Genomic DNA, 25,580 nt, shown 5'->3' on the forward strand with positions numbered 1-25,580 from the left:
ATGAAAAGTGGTGAATGGTTATTATTCATCATTATGTAAGTTACATTTTATTTTTAAAAAATCACATTTGGACTTTTCAGAACAATATTTCGGTTCAGAAATGAAATGTTGTGTTTTAGTAAACGTATTTGTTTACCTGTGAACCTTTCCAGCAGTAGTTCATTTTTAACAGGTGGACTCGTGTTGTCATCACCTATGTGAAGTAACCCTTATTAAATAAGGTTAAAACACGACAGGAAGTTATCCAGGCATAATAGTGGTTCAATACTTTAAATAAAGTATCTGACCTCGAATCTTGTATCGGCTTTTGTGTTCTTAAATCCCTTGGGATCTTGGAGGATATCACTGTTTACATACCCATTTCTAATAAACTAGTAAATCGGTACCTGAGCTTTTTTTTTTTTTTTTGGGATAACTATAGAAACAACTTAAAATAACGGGAGGAGCTTAATCAGCACACTGGAACCCCTGTGTCGTGAGGGGAATTTCCAACCTTGCAGGGGAGTATAGGTAGTTTAGGTTAGTTCAATACACATACTGTACGTAGCTTGAATAGTCATAGATGAAACGTGTTTTCACAGTTCAGCTCAGTAATGTGAAGTGGCTATTGTAAGAGTGCTCACCATGAAGTATATTACCAAGTAAGGCCGCCAAAATTTAGTTATTACTGCTCATATCACCAGCAGAAACCCCACAGTTAATTAAAGTACTTCTTGTAAAAATGTATCGCAGAATGACTGGTATGAGTATTAACACTTTTACTAATAAAGCAGGGAACAACGTATTGACTCTTCTGGTTAACATGAAGATGACCTAGATAGGTCGAAACGTTGTTCCCTGCTTTATTAGTAAAATTGTTAATACCCATACTAGCCGTTTTTAATACATTTTTATGTCAAGTGGATTTCTTGTCATCAAGAAGTACTCCTTGTTGTGTAACCAACGAGTCCACTACATGAACCTTCTTCTTCTTTACTCGTTGTTGTATCTGTTTTTCAGACTAGAGACCAATAGATCTTCAGAAGATAGCTCCAATAACTGTGCAAGGTTCCGAGCTGCTAGAACTGAAACTTGTGCACCCACTGAGAACTTTTTGACAGTTTTTCTTGAGGAAAAATCATATATAAGGTCCAAAGATGGTGGCACTCAAAAATAATTTTATTACTGACAAGAACAGTTTTGATGGTAGTAGCAGCTTTCTGCCAAATCATAAGATTAAAGTCTCCAACCTTAAACAATGAAGAAAAGCAACATCATAATTTGTGAGAGAGAGGATCAAGTGTTATTGTTAAAATGATTCAGTCTCTCCAAATCCTGTCTTTTTGACAGCTCACACCTCCCAAATGGAATATCTGATTCCAATTTTTTTTAATGGTATATCAAATATCTTCAAGAAATAGTTAACAAAATTTCATGTTTATTGCTCTGCCACCCCAAAAACTAAATCTCCTCTCGTTGTAAGCACCAATTCCATTATTACAAATACATCATGGTAAAGAACACATTTACTGTGTGAATTCAATCTGGTTGGTAAAAAATCATCTCACAATTAAGAGTGGTAGGTGGATGATTCAGTAAAGGTTAACAATTATGATCATCCATTACTAAATGGAAAGTTTACACTATTTTACTTAAGCACATGGAATATGGATAAAACAATACTCATATAATAAAGACCATAAGTTTATTGAAAAAGAATATGAAATAGATATACATCAAATATAATAACAACTCAAGATATTAAAACATGATATAAAATGTCGCGGACCCAAATATAAATCACTTTAATCAAACGCCCTTAAGCACTGACGAGTTTTGATTACAAACGTGTGATGAGTATTTTTAAGTTCTAATTTTCTTCTTCACAAGTCTAAAAAAAAAAGGAAACATATGAGTTTGTGTGCAAAACATTGTATATAAACAAGTAGTTATTTTAACCTACTTGGATTTCACTTTGGTCAGAAAAATGATGTTACATTTACAAGCCAGTCCATTAAAATAATGATTAATGACTTTAAAATTGTTTGAGAAAAAAAAACATTATTTCATGAATTATACAGTTTGCTGATAAGATCAACATGATTTTCCATCTTTTTTTCTTGCACATAATTCCAAATTCATTAATATATATTGGAAAATTACAGACATCCAAGTATTATATCGAATAGATTTTATGGACTTCAAATGTTAATGGATATAAATTCTACACTTATCGTAAAATAAAACAACTAAATGCATCAAAAGGCTCTAATTTTAGTAAAGTACCTCAAGGCAGATGGCGTTAAAGAATTGGAGGACTACATGCTAGTGATGTCTTTCAAACCATTAACTGACCTAAAAGCAACATTCATAAACAAATATCGACCAAAAGGTTTCAGGTGAATTTTGCTTAAACCTACACGAGAGTAATTTGCGCTAGCTGTCCCAAACTGAAGTGATAGACTAGATGGATTGCAGCCAGTTAATCCATGTAAGACCAAATAGTGGGATATGAACATTACTGTTAAAATGAGCCTGCGAGCCAAACATGTGGAGCGTAATTTATTTATTTATTTTTTTATATTGGCTGTAAGGGGATGTGAACCATGAAAACATGGTCTAGCCTAGCATGCTAAAACACAAGGCTGTGCTCAGCCCAGTTAATTTGTTATATAGTCTGTTACAGAAATTACAATTTTAAGCAACATTTGAGAGTGAATTTACATTCAAAAAAGCTATTTTAATTACACTTTGAGATTTTAACAAGGTTTTAATATCAAATTACTATGTGGTCACTATTTATTTCATACATGTTCGAGTAAATGCTCGTATATAATAAAATAGCAACTAGTTTTTCTGTTTAAATAAACATGAATAAAAAATGTGTTAATATCAGATGAGGGGTACTTGCATTCCCAAATTCAGTTGAAAAAATACACGCATCCCTTAACAGAGTAATTTGAAAATCATCAAAAAGAAAATTTGGCAATAATAGCAATAAGTATATTTTGTATCCAAATAAACACATAAATTAGAATAAATTTAAACTGCCTGTCACTGAATGTGGCTTATCATCTTAAGAAAGTGTGACTTTGAATGTGGTCACTACTAATTCACCTATAACTCTTTAGTTTCTAACATTAATTTATTTTCTTTTATTTCATGGGGGAGAACTGAAGAAATGAAAGTCATTACAGAAAAAATGGAGTATGAACAAGTAGGCACCCTAACTGTATACAGTAAACTGCTATCATTCAAATAGGCATTGCGTATGACAAGTCCTATAATCTAGTTTAAAAATCATGGAATACATAAAAATACTGATATGACCATGTTTAGCTTTCAAAAGTGCTAATAAATAAAACACAACAACAAATAAAATGCTAAAATAGGATGAATATAAACTTGGCTAGGAGTTTCAAGCAGGTTGAAATATATGTTCCAAAATATTAGTAAATGCATAAGTTATAAGAATGCATCTTAATAACCTTAAAGATATGACACAAGAGGTCACTGGAGTAAAGATCCATCATTCAAGCAACAGTGCTAAAAGATGTATTTGTAGAACATTAGTTTCAAATGAAAGGTTTATGAAATACACATACTCTTTCAGTTGATTACACCCAAACCATAGGTAAAAGTTTACAGATGAACAAGAAACTTAAGTCAAAGAGATTGAGTTACATTTTATAATTTCACTTTCACACAAAAAACAACAACTTAATTTTTCATGACTGTCATCTTTATCAGTTCATCACCGATTTTAAATACTCTGAAACTTTCAGTTTTGTTTAAATGTAATTTCACTCATCTATCACATAATTTAATTCTTTTGGTTGTAGCCAACTAACACTTACATATAGCTTTCCTCATTGCTGTTTTAAAGAAAGTAATGGAAATGAAAAATCACAACTTTTTTGTTTTTAAACTTGTTATGACTAAAGCTCTTTTAAAATGCAAATTATTTGTTTATAACAACAAATATATGTATTTGGAAGTTACTGGGTTACTGCCATTTACTTAGTCTTTTGAAACAATTTTAAGATTTAAATACAGACATAGTACAGAGTCTAGCCTAACTTACACTTAAGCTCACATCAACTTTGTAGCAAACACTGAAACATTTAGCAATAGAGTTAGTATATTTTGATAACCATTTTGCATATTAGCCATTATGTGCTAAGAGTTCTTAATATAAGTATGCATAGTGATTTACACAGACTTATGTGTTCGTCATGTGTAGAGAAAAACACATTGAATGGTCCTCGTGGCAGTGAACTGTTTCAGCAAAGAATCAAATTTAATAAATAGTAACCTAACACACACTGGACATTCAAAAACTAGTTTGATTACAAAATGTGCACTGTCTCAAAACACAAGTTAAAGTAAGAAGACAACTAAGAAAATGTCAAATGTATTACCTAAAAAACAAAATGATATCAAATTAACTACATTTTTAACTCATGGCTTGAAATTTTTTTCTAATGATGTTGGAAACAGCCACTCTTAAAAATGTACTAGAAGCACAAGAAAAAATTATAAATGTGACTAGGTCACAAAAGTAGTTAGATTCAATTTATCCATCCTAGCACAAATATTACTTATTTATTACTTCATTAACATAAAAATACTAGTATAGCAGCAGTTTGCTGCCAGCTTCTGCCACAGTGTACTCTCATCTTGTTGTCAATGATTTACACATTGCTTACAACATTTATTTCTCCAATCCTTGTAGTTATTTCACTAAATGAGGGACGAGCAGTGGGATGATAATTCCAGCAACCTTGAAGCATCTCTGTCAACAGCTTAGGAGAAGCCTCTGGTTGGCTCCATATCAGCTGATGGTCTTTCAGTAACTGCAATATCACATCATCTGTTTTAGTAGCAAAAGGAAACTCTGCCTGTGTGAACACTTCCCAAACAAGCACTGCAAAAGACCATACATCACTCTTTGTAGACCAGTTGTCTTCAAACACAGCTTCTGGAGCAGCCCATCGAAGTGGTACTACTTTATTCTGGTAACGACCGTATTCTTGGGCATAGGTGTCTTCATACAAACCAGGGTTACTAATCTTTATGTCTAATCGAGATGTGATCAGACAATTTCTGGTTGCTAAGTCCTTGTGGATGAGCTGTTGAGATGAAAAGTATTCCATTCCAGTTGCCACCTGGTGGCAGACACCAATAACTTGAGATGTGGATAGTGGTGGTGGTTTAGGACCTTTGCGAGAATGTTCTTTCCTTGTGGCCAACAAAAACTGCTTTAAATCACCCTATATTAAAACAGAGTAAATTGATGTTCAAATGAAAGTAAGAGCAGATAGACATTGAATTATTATACCTCAAAATGTACATAGCTCTTTTCTTTTATTGTTGATGTATTAAAAAAATAAAATACAATAGAAATGACACAAATCACAAACTAAATATAAAAGATACTATAGTCAATTGATTCAATAACAGAAAAAAAAACAACAGGTGAAAATCATTCTAATTGAAATGCAAACCCAAGCTAGCTATGTGCAGTATATTTTCTACAAGGTCAATAGATGACATCAAGTGACATTTCTTAAAATTTCTGTAGTGACATATTTTTTATTTATTTTTTCCTCAATGATAAAAACCAAAACCTCTATACTGAATAATAATGTTTACATGAATTTCCTTTAGTGTAATATACATATAGTGGAAAAAATAAAATATTTAATTCATTGGTTATATCTGTGATGGTCAATTTATATTTATGAAAATAAGTTGGTGCAAAATAAATGGACAAAATGGGAAAAATTCAGATATACACACACACACACACCAAAAGTCATAACTACATATTTTAACACTGGGCTCTATTACTTTATTTAATAATATTAATTAATCAATCATAATTAACAAGTAGTTTTCTTATATATTTTTTTTAAAATGATGACATTTCTAGGTCGTACTCTTAGCCAGTTCATACAGATTACAACAAAAAGGTACATACATAGAATTTAAAAAGTTGCATGTGTAATATTTTGAACACGGAACATGAAATGTCGAAATAATGTTTATACACTGGACAAACAGGACACTGACTCAACAAGGGAGCACAAGGACATCTTAACCATATTAAACTATGGAAATGAGACAGACCTATAAACAAACATTTCACCATCAGCAAGCACACAGTTGTGAACTTTTGATTCAATGACTTATAAGTGCTCTAACAGACATTCACAAGAAGATTAATCTACAACCTGGAGATCCTACAACCATATGGTTTAAATAAACACTTTTCTTCCCTATAAATTCTAATTTTTTCCACATTTTTTGTTTCAATTTTAATGTTTTTTTCTTTTCATGAATTGTACTATTTACATCAGAGATATAGTTTTTCAGAAAGATTTCATGCTCAATGTTCAAAATATTAACTTTTCAGTTCTATGTATGCACCTCTGTTGTAAATTGTATAATCTGACAAAGAGTACCAGCTTCAAAGGCCGTCACTTAAAATAAAAACATAAAAAAACTTTGCAATTTTTTTAAACCTATTTTTATTTTGGTACCTTTGTTGCCTATGTGATTAACTATATACTTCTTTTATAAAAGTTGAGCAGTCATAACCAACTACTTCATAACTCACCCAATCACTGTACTCTAAAACCATCAGAAAAGGCTCAGTATCCAAACATTGACCCAAAAGTTTTGTCCAATTCTTGTGACTAAGAGTACGAAACATATCAGTTTCTTTCCTGTATTCTGCATGAATGTCTTCATCTTTCGTTTGCAGTGCTTTCACCATAACAACAGTTTCAGTTTTATGGTCATTAACATCTCGAGCTTTAGCTAGGAATACTTCACCAAACTTTCCATGTCCTCGGATGGAGATAAAAAGCAAGAAGCAATATTATGTTTCCAGTATATTAGTTAATCCTTTAATTCATAGATTACAAAATGAAAAGAATATTCTAATACATTACAATTTCTTTTAAAAGGGAAAACTAGCCATACAACCTTAAGAAGTAAGACGTACATAATTGTAAGATAATTTATCATAAAACTACAGAAGTGCAATTTGTTTATAAGTTCAACATATGATGGAATTATAAAAAATTCCAATTCCTGTGTTTCAAAAATAAAAGACTACTAATCCAGAGCATGAAAGTTTAGATTCTGTGTATGTATGTAATGAACACATTTTGAAGCAAATGAATTATCTAAAGCCCGGTAATAGTTTTTGTATATCTAGAACCTTGAAATCTTGCAGTATTTTATGATAATAAAAAACTTGAAGGTAATGTATCTTAAAGCTACAAGTAAGTAAAGCATCAGCTTCTATATCTCATGTCAATAATTTTTCCATATATAGGGTAAGAGCTTTACATGAAATATTGTAAATTTGTAAAACATTCTATGAAGAAAAAGGCTGTTCTGAGTCCTGTAATGACTTATAAACTTACGAGAAAGTTACTGAAATAGGTTCTTTAATACTCAATGTTAATTGCACTTAATATTCTGATATGAAAGTTTTTTTCTTTCAGCTACCAAGGAAATTATAAAGGCTACCTCTGTCAAATTGTTGTCTTTGTTGACTCTACATTTATTTAGCAATCTTTCTATATGTGAATACTTCTCTTTGGAAAAGCCTTTTATATCCTTTCATCTATACCCATTTACCTGTGCTGGTATCACACTGTAAAATAGTCAGGGATTTATAGTGAATCAAAGCTAATCATACTATCCAAGATACCACAGTTTACATATGCAGTGTCATACTTCGTTAGTAACTATAAAATTCAGGTAACAACATGTTAACATACACGTAAATTACTGATCAGTCATTATGGTAACATAAAAATAGGAAAGGTTTCCATAGTTGCATGTCAGTAATTCAAAACAGTTCTTATTGTAACAAAGTAATATCCAACTGGAAGTGAATTGGGGTACAGCCTAGTAATTATGGATATATACATGAAGATACTTTATTAAGACTTTTACAAAAAAGATTAACACTTAAAATTATATAAAAGCAAGCCTTTTGTGTAATGTAAAAACTGTAAAGAGATCATAAACTCATGAGATTCACCTACCTAGCAGCATCATTGTCTGAAGGTTATTCCTAGAAAACTGAAAATTGTCATATGAAGACCTGTTGACAGGTTGAGAACTGGAACCAGGAACATTCACAACACACTCATTCTTATCAACACCATTTACTTGTTCTTGTCCACCAGATCCAAGATTAACCTTGTCTTTCATTTCAGTATCACCTTGTACGTCATCATCAGGTTTGGCCACTAGAATTATAATTATTAATAGAATCACTCTACATGACAGTTGGCACAAATTTTAACCAGAAGGATAATTTTAAATTGAGCTATAAAAATCTACAAAAATTGTTGAAAAATGTATAGTTTAAAGTATTCTTACTGATTGTTTGTTTCTTTGTTTTGAATATTTGAAAAATCTACATAGGTAATACTTAATTTCCAACCAATAAACTAGAGGAAAAGAAAAGGCAACAGCAATTACTGACAACTCTTGAGTTATTGTACTCAAGCTGTATTTTACCACCAGTCATATAATGCACCCATGGCCACAAAATGCAAAATGTGATATTTTTGGGGTAAAATGACAGGAGCCCTTATAGTAACTATCAATCATGCTAATCTCATGGCCATGCTCAGCCCACTTAGTGAATAATGGTGTCAATGAATGATAAAAAGCTATCAAAGAACCTACTGTTGGATTGTAGGTTGCAGTGATTATAGCTTGTTGACTTTTTAATGACTAAACACACAGCTCATAGTATCTGCCTTCCACACATTCCAAAGAACATAGTGAATACTACTAACAATTTATTAATCCAAAAGACGATCATATGAAACATACAATGTTGAAATAGAACAAATAATTAAAATATTACACTAATGTATATCATACAGACAATTTTAGGGCACTGGGAAACACAAAGTCAAGAAATTATCTCCAATCATTCCAATATCATTTCTCATCATTCTCTCTCTGTTAGTTATTCTTAGTTAATATTTATACTTTCATAATAAATTTTATGCACTTGGCTCCAAGCTAGGTGATTCCACATTATGTTTGTATTTTAGGCTTATTACACAAACACTTACAAGGTTTCATGGCACCTCCCTCTGCTGAATCCCCATAATGGATCATAATGGGCAGACAGTAATTGAAAGTATTCTATCTGGATAAATGCATTTTGGTTTTTATGATTACTAATATTTTTAGAAGTCAAGCATGACAATGATGTGACATATACTGGCTTTTATATATTATCGGTTAGATAGTAATTTTGTTCTCTCATATGTTGTAAATACTGAGCTTAAGATTACTTCTAATCGTCACAGAACTTAGTTAACTGGGCTTTAAAAAAGTAACAGATATTGTTTTTCATTCAAAAAACATTTAAAATTCATGAGACATTCTAAAAGTTGTTTTTCTTAATGTTAGTGTAGAAAACATGTTAATATTTTTCTATAATTTGCATTTTCAGCAGGTAATAAATGTCTGGCATTGGATAGGTATCAAAACTGCTCCATTCAAACACTTTTCAATTTGTATGTCTCATCTCAGTAATTACATAACACCTGTTCACTGTTAAGTCCTAATAAACCAATAAAAATAAGAAAAACTTCCTTTAAGGTAGCAGTACTATTTTTAATCACAATCAGTTGAATTGATTGAAGCAGTATCTGTGAAACTTTACATGATATTGTTTATTATAACTTTAAATTCCTCATATGTGTATTTCCAAGAAATGTGACAAGTCTGTTGCACTAAAAAAACGACAACGGATTTTTAATAAATTATTTTTACTAATTTGCCTCTAAATTTCTGAAGCCTTTACTCAGTCAGTCTGAGTTAAAGATGATTTTTATGTTAAGATTAAAGCTACTTTTCTTCTTCTTACAGGTTTTGCATTTCATTTGGACAACTCTAGAAATTCCTGATGAATATGTTTTTCTACATCTGTTTCACAGAGTTGAGCTCATGAAATGTTAAACACTTTAGTTACTAATGTTAAAATATGTATAAAAATGGAAAATATATATACACACACACACACACACACGTATAAATAAATAAATATATATATCAAAACAAGGACTTGTAATACTCAATGTTTACTTGAGCTCCTCTGCACTTGAAATATCTTGGACATTTTTCCATAAGCCTTTTTCAGTTTCCAAACTTGGATGTTTAAAACAAAATTTATGAATCTTTCAAATATGCATTTTAGAATGCAAAATATACCAGTTATTAAAATAGAATGTCCCATACCTACTACAAGATATTTAGCTTTCTAAAACTATAATTAGGTTAAAACAAATTCACAGAGCATTCTGAACATTAAAGTATGATTACTATATACCAGGCATTTCTGCTAATGGTTTGCACATAAAAACTAATAATGATAAACTATAATTAGGTTAAAACAAATTCACAGAGCATTCTGAACATTAAAGTATGATTACTATGTACCAGGCATTTCTGCTAATGGTTTGCACATAAAAACTAAACAATGACTAGTGACATTCATACAGAGGAAAATCCACTCTTTCTATTGGTTGCACTTGAATGCGTCAGATAGATAACTTTTGAGAAAAAAACAATCTCAAATATCAGCAAGAGGGAAAGGAGCCTCTCTGATGGGTTTGGAAAACATATTCACATTTAAGCAAATCAAGAATGTTGAAGGTTTAAATATTTTATTTATGTTTGTAATTATGAATACTTTGTTTAAAATTGATTGTAAACTGCAGCTGTCTATTTCTGTTGTTATGAGATTCTGAAACAGAGAAACTGGAGCTCAGACATGCAAGAAAAATGAAGACTGTGAATTGTTCAAATATTTCTTTTCAAAATTAAGATTAATATAACATGAATGTACTAAGATATAGCTGTTTCATGTAACATGAATGTACTAAGATAGCTGTTTCATGTAACATGAATGTACTAAGATAGCTGTTTCATGTAACATGAATGTACTAATATAGCTGTTTCATGTAACATGAATGTACTAAGATAGCTGTTTCATGTAACATGAATGTACTAATATAGCTGTTTCATGTAACATGAATATACTAAGATAGCTGTTTCATGTAACATGAATATACTAAGATAGCTGTTTCATGTAACATGAATATACTAAGATAACTGTTTCATGTAACATGAATGTACTGAGATAGCTGTTTCATGTAACATGAATGTACTGAGATAGCTGTTTCATGTAACATGAATGTACTAAGATAGCTGTTTCATCAACATGTAACATGAATGTACTAAGATAGCTGTTTCATGTAACATGAATATACTAAGATAGCTGTTTCATGTAACATGAATATACTAAGATAGCTGTTTCATGTAACATGAATGTAATAATATAGCTGTTTCATGTAACATGAATGTAATAATATAGCTGTTTCATGTAACATGAATATACTAAGATAGCTGTTTCATGTAACATGAATGTACTAAGATAGCTGTTTCATGTAACATGAATGTACTAAGATAGCTGCATGATATAACATGAATATACTAAGATAGCTGCATGATATAACATGAACATGAATGTACTAAGATAGCTGTTTCATTTACCATCAATATACTAATATAGCTGTTTCATATAACATGAATGTACTAAGATAGCTGTTTCATGTAATATGAATGTACTAAGATAGCTGTTTCATTTACCATCAATATACTAATATAGCTGTTTCATGTAATATGAATGTACTGTGTACTAAGATAGCTGTTTCATGTAACATGAATGTACTAAGATAGCTATTTCATTTACCATCAATATACTAATATAGCTGTTTCATGTAACATGAATGCACTAAGATATCTGCATGATCTAACATGAATGTACTAAGATAGCTGCATGATATAACATGAATGTACTAAGATAGCTGTTTCATTTACCATCAATATACTATTATAGCTGTTTCATGTAACATGAATGTACTAAGATAGCTGTTTCATGTAACATGAATGTACTGAGATAGCTGTTTGTCACACAGTAAGCACAGCAGTTGACTCATGCATCTCTTAAAAAGAGTCTAATGGTCCACTTTCTTTTCTATCACATAACATATCAAAAGTTAGTCTATACAACTAATGTTTCAATTTTATTCCACATCTCTCTTGAAACCTCGACATAAACTGTTTGAAAAATCCAATAATAAAAAAAAAAACAGAGTTCCTTAAATCATCACCAATATTGTCTGGTACTGTTGCTCTTTTTCAGCCCTGCCTTTCAATGATATGTATTCTACACATAAATTAGCTTGATTTGGTAACTACAGAACAACCTATATGTCAATGGGTTTAAAATCATGAAACACTTCTAATATTACATCCTCGTGTTTCTAATAAGCTGCAAGTGTACAAGTTAGTACATGACATGTATTTTCATGTTATTGACATTTACCTGAATACTGTACACTTAATCTGCTAGTGTTAAACAAAGGCAGAGCTTTAAATGATATTCTGGGATCATGCAAATTATACCAAGCAATGTCAATTAACAAAGCTTTTAACATCCCATTAAAACAGTGTACAAGTGAGTTATCACTGGCTTGATGCATGGATTTACCTTTTAAATATAGTTAAGCTACAGAATCTAGCTTTTGTATTCCTATCATATTTAAAATAAAAAGATTCACATTCCAGAAACTGATTATTCTCTTATAAGTATCAAAGTACCTGAACCACCAGTTTTCATCAAACCACAACAGTATGAACATTTCCTACATTACATGTTTTTACTATAATAGTATCATTTATTAGGAAAATCTACCTTATGCTTACACAAACACACACACTGTGGCATACCTTTCCACAAATTGACATTTTATTTCTTGACATGGATGACATAGTGAAATGGACAGCAACTGCTATTGTAAAAATAAGTGTAAAAAAATGATGTTTTGAAAGTCTTTCAGCAGACTTGAAATGTCATCCCCTACCCTTGTGTTTTTTGTACAACAGACAGTTGTCACCCATTTCAATATACTCATAATGAATACTAAGCTTAAACAATCTATCAAAGAATGTATCATAAATTTGCAGTGTGTTCTGGTTTTGTAATGTACTCTAATTTGTTAAATGCCCAACAGATATGTTTTCAGCATATTAAATTCTGAGTTACGGTAGGTTTGTGGATTTCTACTGTGGACCCACAACTTTAACTATTCTGGTATCTGTTTAGTTAACAATGCCAAATTTACTAACCCTTCAAGGTCTCTAGTCAAAGCATAGCAAAACTCTTTAGGCAAGATTTTTACTCAAATAGCTCTTGTTGTTTTTGCACAAAATATGGAACTTGGACTGACATGATTCTTGCATTAACTTGTACCTTTGCAACAAGGCTGCTTTTAACTTATCATCACTGAACAAATAATCTTCATTAAAACTGTCATACACTGTGTAACTGGCTCTGCAGAGAGCAATTTAGCCCATCTCATCTCTGGTAACAAATGGGTTTGAGATATTTATACTGTTTTCAAGGGGTATCTTACTTTAACCATGCCAATAAAACTGTTGCAATAGTCTGGATACTATAAAAATTAAAAGCATGCTCATATGGCTTTGTTCTATATTGGTTTGCAGTCAACTTTTACTTTATAATTTCTAAACATCAGTTCAGTTCTTCACTCTCTCTCTCCCTCCAACATAAATATTTACTTTTTTTTTTACATTTCTACCTTAACTAATCTTGTTCCTTTAAGCCCTTTATTTTACTTATTGGATCTTTATAAAACCTTAGAACTTGTATTCTATGATGAACTTCCTAACTACTACAATTATCTCTACAACCCTAAAACCATAACACCTTCCATATACAAATATGTTTCTAAAACTTGTACATTTTCAACAAATTCATGTTTCAAAGGTTCTTCTGAACTCCTTTAACATCTCTTAGATTTCTTTTTTTTCTTGGTAAGCTTACAACATAGTATTAAACATAGTATATCAAAAGGTATGTAATTAAAAACAACAAATGATTTGCAATTTTTAGCATGTCAAACAATACATTCCTTTAAATAATCAATAATAGTAATGAACCTTAATTCATGTTGTCTTTATAATGAAGTTTCACTTACTTGTATCTTCAGTTTTATACACCAAACTCCTAATGCTACAAAATAAATCCTGTTCTTCAAACATTATTAATTATATCAGTTTTAGTTTAAATGTTAGAAGACTTTCAAGTTGAACAGCTGAGGCTTGCTGTAGTAAAATGCTTTATTTTGTTTAATCAGTAATTATTTCTTCTAACATGTCTCAATATTCTCATGCTTTCTACCATAAAAAATGTTCATCTAATAATGTTATATGCAATATTATTTCCTTACATTATAGTATGTATGTTGCTTCAGTCAGTATTTTCTCTATTCTGGTTACTTGTTCACACAATATTATTTCATATACTAGTTACTGATTCAGACATCGTATCATCAAATTCTGCTCAAGATCATGGTGATGTCATCAAAATATTTTCTAAGTTCATATTCTCAAGTTTTGCCACCTAATCTATTAATATGAATAACAATTAAGAAAATTCTTTAAAAGGACAGTTTTTAGTAGAAAGAGTCAGGATTCAATAATTAAAAAAGATAGGTGTATTATCCACTCATCCAGAATATAACTCCCAGTGAATGAATCACACCTTTCTCTGTTTGCATAATTTAATACTTTGACATTACATACTGTACCAAATCTTGAATGACACTTATGTTAGGCTTATTTTATGATTACTATCAGAAAGCAAATACTCTCTATACTGCTCATATTACAATGAACTAATAGTGCCTATTGCTCTTAATATAAAAAACTCAAAAGAGTAACCATAGAATCCATGCCATGTTTAGTCTGATATATATAAGTAGTAACTCACAGAGATAAACAGATGCTCACTGAAACCAGCAGTAAAGTTCAACTGAACACAGTAGTAAGTTGCAGTAAGGTTATGTAATGTGATTTACAGTACTTTGAATGCTGTAATTATTTTAATAATTTTCTGATCTGCTACATCAGTGATTTTGAAATTGATTTTATTTAGCTATTAAAATTGCCATAGCCTCAAATGTTTTTCTGTTATCAACTATTTCATTTATTAATGTTATTTTACCAATAGGTACAAATATGTTTACTACTGCTATCAATTTTTTAAGTTCACATAATGTGTCTGCATGCATGCATACATATGGGTGGTTTACAACATACCTTCCTCACTTGCTTGAGCTAGCAACATGGCTTTACGTCGAGCTCGTCGGATACGACACCAAATCATGAGTCCTATAACCAGCACAATGTAGATGACTGCTGCACACAGAGTTATTGTAACAGTCTTGCTCATGGTACTAGTATCATCTTGTCCCACATCACTCACCTGATTTGGACTGTATTTTTCTGTACCTGGAGACAAAGAAAAACAAGTTTTTTGTTTTTGTGAAATATTGATTGGTGAAACTTCACAACAACACTTCTTTAATAATGATCTGATAACCAAGGTGGCTATTCAGAATAATATTAACCTACAAAGTATTAAATTATTAGATGCAATTTTCACTTTAAGGTGACCTTACTGTTAATCCAACATCCCCCAGGATATCACAGATTTATTGAATTATGTACATTACAACTGTTGTAATGTTGTCCTTATATTGGGGGGATGGGTGGGGGTGGAGCTCTTTTTTAAAATATAATGAAAATAATTAAACATGCAAAAATAACAAATTATTTTTTTTTACTCCTTAATATATCCAAAAAAATATAAACACAATGATTGATTCACTTCACATGATAGAAAACAACTCCACATCTTCCTGATGATCCACTGTTTCACTGCAACCTTATTTAGCAAATTGACTCATTCATCCATATTTGTTATTTAATCCTTGTTATAGGTATTTTGCAAAATTAATATATCCTAATATTCTAGGAATAGCTCAGTGTTACAGTAATGGTGAATATCTGAATTACACTAAAATATAGCATGTGATACAATGAATGCTATTGAAAAGATCTCCGAATTGATAATGAGCACATTCAAATTTTATATCTCTAACTCATAAACAATAAGCTTTTCCAAATCTTCTAATAAATGTATTGCTGACAGCCTGCATGACTTATTGAATATAGTAATAATTCTTTTGTGTGCTTATATACATGAATAAATTTTAAGAAACAATAAAGTTTTAACATTTAGTTTGTGGTATGGGAAGATAAGCAATGGAATGTTTTGAACAGCATCACACAAATATTAAAACCTTCAACAGATATAACATGAACTCACTTCGAACCACAAGAAGCACTTCAGCACGACGAAATCCCCCACTGTTTCCTGCAGTGCAGCCATATTTTCCCTTGTCATTCATATGAGCTTCCTTAATATAAAGTGTTCCATTAGTCAGGACTTGGAATCGATTCTTGTCAAAACCCTTCAACACATTATCCTTATCCCACTGTATATTTGGTTGTGGATCACCTTTAGCTTTACAGTGTAGCATTACTGGATAACCTTCATAAGCTTCTGTGTCTACTGGTGTTACTGTGAACCTAGGCATTACTAGTGGCAAAAAATGCTCTATTTCATTACAGATAACAAACAGAGGCACATAAAAATATGAAAAAAATTACTAAAAATGCTTGATCTTTTTTAACTGAATGTCATTTCTCTGGAATTCTGAGTAAACAAAGTTCATCAGGACCCATGAATGACAGCTGTGAAAGAGAGTAATTCTGGTTAAACAACTTTCTACTATACCTCAGAATCACAATATTAAAACAGCAGAAATATTGGATATTCAACCTTTATCAGGTTTTTAATGGTTGATAAACATACTGTGTTAACTACCTAGAATTCAGCTGCTTTTACAGTGAAGAACTAATTTATTTTTAGAAAGGTATAAAATTGTAATGATTGTTACATAATTTTGATAAGCTCTTATGATAACCATTTAGTGATAGAAAAAAACAAGAAGCACTTTCAAATACACACTTGTAAAAGCCCTAAAGTTTCATATTTCTTGAGAATAATCAAATAGGTTTATTGAGCCTTACACTAATTTTATTTTTGCATATTATGTAATATTTATCAAAAGATCTTCTGTAATGGTAAAGTTAAATCTGAATAAGTATCATACACATTAAGGAAAGATTCCAGAAGAGGACTTCTCATAGACTGAGTGAGGTAATAGAACACACATTATCATTTACCATATTACATAAAACACCTTAAACTTCTATAGGTTTTTTCATTCAGGTTGCATTTCATATACACATCCTAATGTCACAATATTCAAAATCATCTGACTGACTGTTAGGAACTAAGTGGTATAGGTTTCCTGATAATAAAATGTGTTGGTGAAAGTTTTTTTGTCATAAACAATTCATTTGTTTCAACATTACTGTTATTCTGTTCTGCTCTTTGTGAAACAAAAAAACAAATAAATAAAAAGGTTTATATACTTGGTATTTAAATTCCCATTTCAAAATATAAATGAAAAGAAAGAGAACATATGATAAATTTATATTTTATGAAACCTTATAATTCACAACTTTTAAAGAAATGATTAAATTAAGTAGGTAATAACTAACCCACAACTTCAACATTTATTGTAGCATTAATTATCTCTTGAGGACTGGTAGCAATACAGGTGTAACTTCCTGCATCTTCTGGTTGAACAACATTGAAGTGTAATGTGCCATTTTCATCCTTGATGTGAGGAGGCCAATGGTTAGATGATGCAGTATTCTTTACCCAGTGAACTGTTGGTGTCTTAGCACCCCGAGCTTTACAGTAAATCTTGCCTTTAGACCCTAACTCCAGTTTCTTGCTAACAGGAGGTGGTACAAACTTCAAGGTTTCTGTCCATAAAAGATGAAGAAATATTTCCCATAATAACTATTCCACCTCTTTAACAATACATTATTACATAGGAGATAATCTGAAATAATTCATCTTCAAGAAGTTGAAAGATATTTTTGTAAAAAAAAAAATTAACAATGGAAATCTGCATTCTTTTTAGATTTTTTTGTCTTTTAATAATTCAAAGCTGGTTTATCAAAAAATTTGTACTGAATAAATTTCTCCCAACTTCTATGGATACAGATTTTGCTGATATTTCCTAACAGAAACAACCAGTTGTTGTTTTTTTTCCAATGAAGAGGGATTAGGTTTTTTGAAGCTTAATGACACTTACTCAATAGGAGAAAAAAGAACTTTAATAAAGTTTCTATTTAATTGTTTAGTTCCAACTGAAAATGACATTTGATTACAATGAATATTGGAATGAATATAATTCCATACATTTTTAGTGTTGGATAAAAACAAAAACAATTATTTTTACCTTTAACAATCAAAGTGCTGTTTTCAGAAAAAACTGGAGGAAATCCTGATGTATTAACCACACATCTGTATGTTCCTGCATCAGACAATTGTACATCTTGGATGACCAAAGTTCCTTTGTTTTCATAAACAGTAATGTGAGGATCAGAAGGGTTAACATATTGGTCATTTTTTAGCCAGTGAACAGAGGAAATTGGATATGGACTTCCTTTATATTTGCATGAAAATGTCACCAATTTCCCTTCATCTATCTGGATGTCTATGGGGTTAGATGTAATCACTGGTGGAACTTGAAAAGCAAAAGTCAGAACTGTGAAATTCAAGGCCTTTATTGATTTAGATAATTTTGAAAATTTATTGGACATCATAAACAAAATTATGTCATATGGTATAAAACTTTAGAAATAAATTTTTGAAGCATTCCCAAAACACAGCTGATAACATGAGCATATATTCTTAACTATTATACATTATTCTGTGTTTTAAAATGAAAAGGAAACCAATATAGTTTATTAGTGATCTAACTGCAGGAAAGCTTAAAAACATACTTAATATATTCCCACTAATATATACATAGAAATATGTATAATATAAAAGAAATTGATAATTGCAGTAGAAGTTCAGTTTGAGCATCATCATCCTTCTCTTATTTTGTTAAGTAATAAAGACTACTGCCTTTTGTAATACAAATGCTCAGTACATTGTTAACTGAGTTAAAAGCAAGTAGCAAAGGTTGTATTTTATGATAATTTAATAAAAATTAATTTTCTAAAGTTAATGTTTGATCTATTTTTATCACAACAAAAGAAAACAATAGTCAAATGTTAATAAGCACATATATATTAATATCAGAAAATTGACCAAAAATTAATTCAACTAGAAAACAATGACAGTTACAAAAAGATTGAAGTGGGTTAAGACAGTGTTATTTTAATGTAAACTGATTTGCTACCATATAGAAAATATAGTAATTTTTTATGGGGTAAATGAAATACTTTTTTTACAGGCTAATTTATGTCTCAATTAATTCTGCAGACATAAAAAAAATTCCTTGAAAATGTACAGTTTGTTAAAACTGGATATAAAAAAATTAAACATTGTCTTAAATATGTTAAAGAAGAGTTGTTGTTTGTTATTAAGCACAAAGCTACACAATGAGCTATCTGTGCTCTGCACACCACAGATATCAAAACTGGGTTTCTAACAGTACAAGTCCACAGACATACTGCTGTGCCACTCAATGAGGGGCAACAAGAAGAGACAGGTCTATTGCTCATGATAAAACTCATACTTGAATACAAATGAATTAGTCTCTATTGCTTTATCAGGTTTTACTATTTAATACCACAACATAAAAGATATGCTTAAAAATTCCTTTGGAGCTAAATAAATTGTTTCAGAACTTGTTCTCTTACAGGGTTAGTACAAAGTAAAATTTTTGTTTTCAAGAATCCAAATAAAGTTTTACAATTCTTTTTTAAGTTTGAAACTTTACACATAAAATTGTATTCCATGTTTGTTTGAATATAATAAAGATATTTCATATGAGGGCTATATGGAAGAAGCTGAAAAGTTAAGGTCTTAAAGATTTTTAAAATTTATTTAATATTAATATTATAATTTGTAATAATTTGAGTTAAATAACAAAAATAAATAAATAAATTTAGTAAAATTAATACATAAAAGTAAGATGGTCAAAGTTTTAAGTTAAGAATTAAATGGTGTAAACTGTACTACAACATTAAATTATGCTTAGTACATGTAACAGTACTTTAGGTTTAACTATAATTCAACTTACTGGTAAATCATAAAATGGGTTAATATAGTCTTTTATTGAAAAAAATAATTAAAGACTAGCTATTGCCATTTCTAATAAAGTTGTATTTCTGATTTCTATCTATATAATTAAAGATAAGCTTAATTATTCCAGTATGAAGACAAAGTAGTAATAAAACATCAATATAATTGGTTCTTAAACATTAGGCTTAACAGTAACAGCATTCAAAATAGGCTACTGTCATTTGGTATTGTGTATTTATTTCCAGACTACAATTACATATACAATGGTTAAGACTAGTGTAGAAATGAAACATTCACCATCTGTTAGGTGTAATGTGTGTAAAAAATGGGTTTTATTTGGAAACTTAGGACTGATGTGTGCTTTTAAGGAAGCTAGTAGTTGAGATGCACAACTTGTATGTACGTTGAAGGAAAGTCAGAGGCTATCTTTATTAAAGTAGAAGCAACAGATTAAAAGAAGACTGCAGGAAATTGCAGCAAAATTGTATGAGGAGCTTGAGTTTTTACATGCAAGGAATACATTACCTAACAATGACATTCAGGAAGTTAGAAACAGTACTATTAGAGCTAAAAGTAGTAGATTTAATTATAATAAACCTATTTATTGAAAATAGCTTTCAACTCTTGGCTTCTGCAGATGAGGAACTACTGGAAAGAAGGAAATCAAATGGGTTAGAGAAAAATATGGATGATAAAATTGAGGTTACAGATATAAGTGGTTCTTTGATAAAGCATGTCAATAATATAGTTTGTGGGGTAGATAGGGAGAAAAGAATTTAATTATGCTAATCTGGAGCACAAGTGGAGGATATAACAGGAGCAGGAAATATAGTAAAGGGAGCTAGCAGAGATGTGGTTTTTGTTGTACGTGTAGAGGTTAATGATGTAGGGAAAGGTAGGTTAGAGAAGCTTATTAATACATACAAATGGTTATTAAAGGCACTTAAAGAATAAAGCCATAACATAATTTTGTCGAGCATGCTACCCAGAATTAAATATGGAATTAGATTTTAAGAGCTAAGGACTAAATACTAGGCTTAGGTTAATATGTAAGAATGAGCAGATTGGCTGGTTGGATTTGTGGGATAAATTCATTGGAAGAAGGGAACTTTTCTGAATGGATGGTTTACATATAAAAAAACAGGGTTCCCTGGTTCAATAGGGCTATTAATTCAGCTGTAAGGGAAGTTTTAAACTAGAACTAGACAGTGGTGATGGCCAAGATAAACTAAATGCAAAAATAATAAGAGGAAGAGAAAAGTTTAGCATAGGTGTTCATGAGATAAAATTAAAGAAAAAGGTAAACAATGAGATAAAATTAAAAAAAAAAGTAAACAAAATATTAAGATGGGGTAATTAATTAATTGCATTTAAAAGTGCAATTTAAAGGCTTGTAAAAAACTATCACTGTTGGTGTGGGAGATAAGTTAGCAAATTAGATAGAAGAGTGGCTGAATGGAAAGAAGAGTTGTTACTATTGGAGTTCAGTCAAAATGGATTAATGTCACAAGTGGGGGTACCTCAAGGCTCAGTCTTAGGACTTTTGCTATTTTTGATTTACATCAATGATATAGATGAAAGAATGGTCAATAAGTTACTCAAATTTGCACATGATATTAAAAGGTCTTGGGTGTTGCTAGCTGTGAAGATGATTCTCCTGATTTACAAAAGGACTTACCATTTAGTGAGTTGAACAATTAAATGTCAAATAGATTTTAATTGCAATAAATGCAAAATAATGCATGTGGGTTATCATAATTTATGAGTATAATCTGGATGTGAATAACCTTAACAGTGTTATGAAAGAAAGGGATCTTAGTGTAATAGTTCATCAGTCTCTGAAGCCATCCAAGTAATGTGCTGCTGCTAATGGTAGGGCAAATAAGATTTTAAGTTATATCTGCAGAAATACTAAATACAAGTCTTAAAGAGATTATAATTTTACTAGATCACTGGTTAGGCCACATTTGAAGTATTGTGTTCAGTCTTGGGCTCTAACTTTAGAAAAGACATTGAATTGTGAAGGGTTACTAGAATAGTGCCTGAGGTGGGAGGTTGCCCTACGAGGAGAAGCTAAAATCTCTCAAAGTGTTTTCTTGTGAAAACAGAAGAGTTGGGGGAACATGATTGAAGTGTTTACGATTGTAAAGAGAACTGATAGTGCTGATGCATTATCTTGTTTTCTTTATTCATATATTTCATTTTAACAGCAAGTACTAGGGACACATAAATTTTGATATGGTAAGAGTCATCTTCAGCTAAGACAGTTTTATTTTTCTAATAAGGTCGTTGGCCTTTAGAATGAGTTACTTTTAGATGTTCTGAAGACAGTAAATTAAAGTGAGTTTAAGAGAAAGCTTATTAAATATATATATGATAAGGGTTGGCTTTAAGATTTTATTTATTTACTTATTGGTAGTTTTAGTTTATTTTAGAGGATGGGACAGCCAAGATTGAACAACATGGGATATGTAATTTACATATGATGACATACAGCTCAAAACTTTATAGCAATACATATAAAATCAAACACACAGCTTTCAATATAAAAAGTTTTCATATATATATATATATATATATTTAACCAACTACACTTATGTTTGTACCAACACTTACTAGTTACAAACAGCTCTATTTTTTTTCTCTTCTCTCCTGCCATGTTTTCTGCTACACAGGTGAAACTACCTGAATCAATTTCTGTAACATCATTGATAATTAAGCGACCATCCTGTACTCGAATACGCCCACTGTCACTGAGAATGTGACCCTTTGGATCTTCCCACCAAATTCGGGGAGGTGGATATCCCTCTGGAACCAGACATGCCACCTCAAAAAGACCATGTAAAGGGAAGAAAACTTTTTCATTTTCATCAAGTGGTGGCTCAAATGAACTCTCTGAAAGCTCTTCAAGGTCTGAAATTCAAGAGAAGTAACTAATAGAGCATGAACTGTCACTAAACAAAGTCCTAAATAACAATTTCATATTTCTTCAGTTTTATAATCAGTGGAAAAACTGGTAAATTGAATTACAAACCTTCTATTACTAGATAGTTCTTTAGCAAATTTTACTATCTAGCAACTAGGCCTTTTTCTTCAGACATGAAATCCTCTATTATATCACAAACTATATCTAAATTAACCCTTATTCTACCATGAAGGTTTATGAGATTTGTTGACTTTCATGAAATATCATTTGTTCCAAATCACCAAAACTTAAAACTCACTCTTTCAATACAGATCCAGTCCTTAGTAGATTTTATATGACAAGAAAGATATAAATTTTGTTAGATAAATATGTTATTGAGAAAAATTACAAAAATTAATTAAGAACCTGTGAAAAGTGCACTATAGAATTAGATGATACTTACAAGCAAGTTTTAAATGGGCTATGTAGGTTTGTTGGGGTATGTCTTTACTGGCACTAATTCCAACACAGCGGTAAATACCCTGATCCTTATACTGAACATGGGATATGAGAAGAGAACCATTCGAGAAGATTGTATGTCTATAATATATTAAAAAACAAAGAAATTCAGTCAAAATGTATAAGTTTACTATTATTCATATGTTTACCACATAGATTATGCAAGTTTTAATGTAGAGTATCCAACAAGCTGTATGAAAATGCACAGTCTGTGAAAACTTGAAGAGTGTGGACTGTTTCTATATCACTGATGTGGTATGTGTACAGCTTGTAAAAACTCACGAAGTTTGATCTGTTTTCATATTATTGATGTAGCAGAAAGGTGAAAATCAGCCTCTTTCAAAAGTGGACAGTAGTAGCCATACACAAAATATATTCTATTTGGTAATCTAGAGTTTGGAAGACAACAACCATACATGTAAAAAACAGAAGTGTTACTTACAACAACGAGAACAAAAAAATGTAAATATGAAAAAACACCAAGTTATAAAAAAAAAAAGAGAGACCAGCCATATAAAGTGGAAATATCAGACACACAAGCTAAATTAGAAGAAACAACTAAAGCAATCTTTCAATCTACTATTGCCTTTATTACTAGTAGAAGAATTAATATTATAAGTTGTGCAAGAAGTTCAAACCAACTGTTTCTATCTGCTGGAATCAAATGCTTAAAAAGTGGAAAAACAACAACAGCCAAAACTGAAGCAACCTTGACGCACAGCTTTTGCAATCGTGTCTAACTTCCCGTTGTTTATACACGGGAATATATACAGGGTGGCCTGTAAGTTCCTACCCATCCATATGTTATTATGTTATATTCAATGATACCAATGATGAGTTGAAGGCAGCATTTGGAATAATAACCCCTGCTATGTTGAGGAAAATGTCTCACAGAATATGACGTCGCATAATATTACGCAACAAGCATGAAGGAAAGCACACAGATACACTGGATACATAAGATCTATGGATGGGTAGGAACTTACGAGCCACCCTATACACATTACTAACATTACTGTAAATACCCACAAAAATGTAAACAATGTTAAACACCTTGAACTTAATGGATAAAAAAAACAATCAAACAAAGGGATTTCAGATGAAAAAAAATGTGTGATTCTGAAACTAATCGCATGAGCGATGAAATATTCTGTGTCATGGAATCATAAGTGGTATATCATATATATATATATCTTTGGTGATATGAGAAAGCTGGACTATACTTCCAATATATAGATTCCTCCCACCTGAATTCATCATTCTGTAGGAACAGCCTGCAAAGTATGGTTTGTAACCAATATAACTGGGAAAAAATTTATGCAAGGATATATCTCGGTAGATTAGAACCACAACAGCAAGTACAATGATAGTCTACGAAATATTTTCAAACATACGCTCAGAGAAAGGTTGCACCGCATGAGTAATTGCTGACCATTTCAGTTATGCCTGATGTGTTGATCGTTGTTGCAATCTTAAGTGCTCGAGACGCAATTAGCTTTATTCAAGTTTTCTTCTGTACCTGAAAATAGTTATAGAAAAATCACGTACTTTTTTTATTTTAAGTTGTTGATAAAATCTCCATAGGAAATAAGAAACAGCGGTACATTTACAACGCAAACGAATCAGACAGATAGGGCGCACAATCAACGACAGTGATCGTACAGGGGATGAGGACCCTTCCAACCAGCTTCACTTCACAAAGTGGGGAACAATGCATAAAATACCTTCATTTTAAAATAACATGCTTTGTTTTTAGAAAATATTGCTTTGTGCTACAATCTAATATTCAAATATGGGATTCTAATTACGTTATTATGTTAAAAAATTACAACCACACACATGAATAAAAATGCTTTCTCCGATAATCCCCTCATTTCGGACAATGAACTAGTCCCAAAGAGTTAATACGACTTTCTTTCACATCATTAGCTTAAAAAGAAATTAGGAAGAAGAGAGAATGGCCCTACTATTCATCTAGCTTAATGTCAGGATTTTTCAAAAGCAGTA

The 25,580-nt window shown here is 31.0% G+C and overlaps 1 protein-coding gene across 2 annotated transcripts in view; it reads right to left on the reverse strand.

Moving 5' to 3' along the window:
- Positions 1–1,667: 1,667 nt before the first annotated feature.
- LOC143229792 (inactive tyrosine-protein kinase 7-like) overlaps positions 1,668–25,580 on the reverse strand; it is a 93,687-nt gene continuing 69,774 nt past the window's right edge. Inside the window, exons 5-13 of one of the 2 annotated variants that reach the window (XM_076462579.1) lie at positions 23,518–23,654; positions 22,766–23,062; positions 18,351–18,638; positions 17,599–17,868; positions 16,295–16,567; positions 15,223–15,414; positions 8,049–8,255; positions 6,602–6,834; positions 1,668–5,252 (exon numbers count right to left, since the gene is read on the reverse strand). In XM_076462579.1, coding sequence (XP_076318694.1) covers positions 4,674–5,252; positions 6,602–6,834; positions 8,049–8,255; positions 15,223–15,414; positions 16,295–16,567; positions 17,599–17,868; positions 18,351–18,638; positions 22,766–23,062; positions 23,518–23,654 — 2,476 coding nt within the window. In that variant the 3' untranslated portion in view covers positions 1,668–4,673. Of the gene's footprint in view, positions 5,253–6,601; positions 6,835–8,048; positions 8,256–15,222; positions 15,415–16,294; positions 16,568–17,598; positions 17,869–18,350; positions 18,660–22,765; positions 23,063–23,517; positions 23,655–25,580 lie in introns of both variants that reach the window. The other variant, XM_076462578.1, reaches the window with a different exon arrangement.

This window comes from Tachypleus tridentatus, chromosome 10 (genome assembly GCF_004210375.1).
Source record: "Tachypleus tridentatus isolate NWPU-2018 chromosome 10, ASM421037v1, whole genome shotgun sequence".
In the NCBI taxonomy this organism is placed as follows: Eukaryota; Metazoa; Arthropoda; class Merostomata; order Xiphosura; family Limulidae; genus Tachypleus; species Tachypleus tridentatus.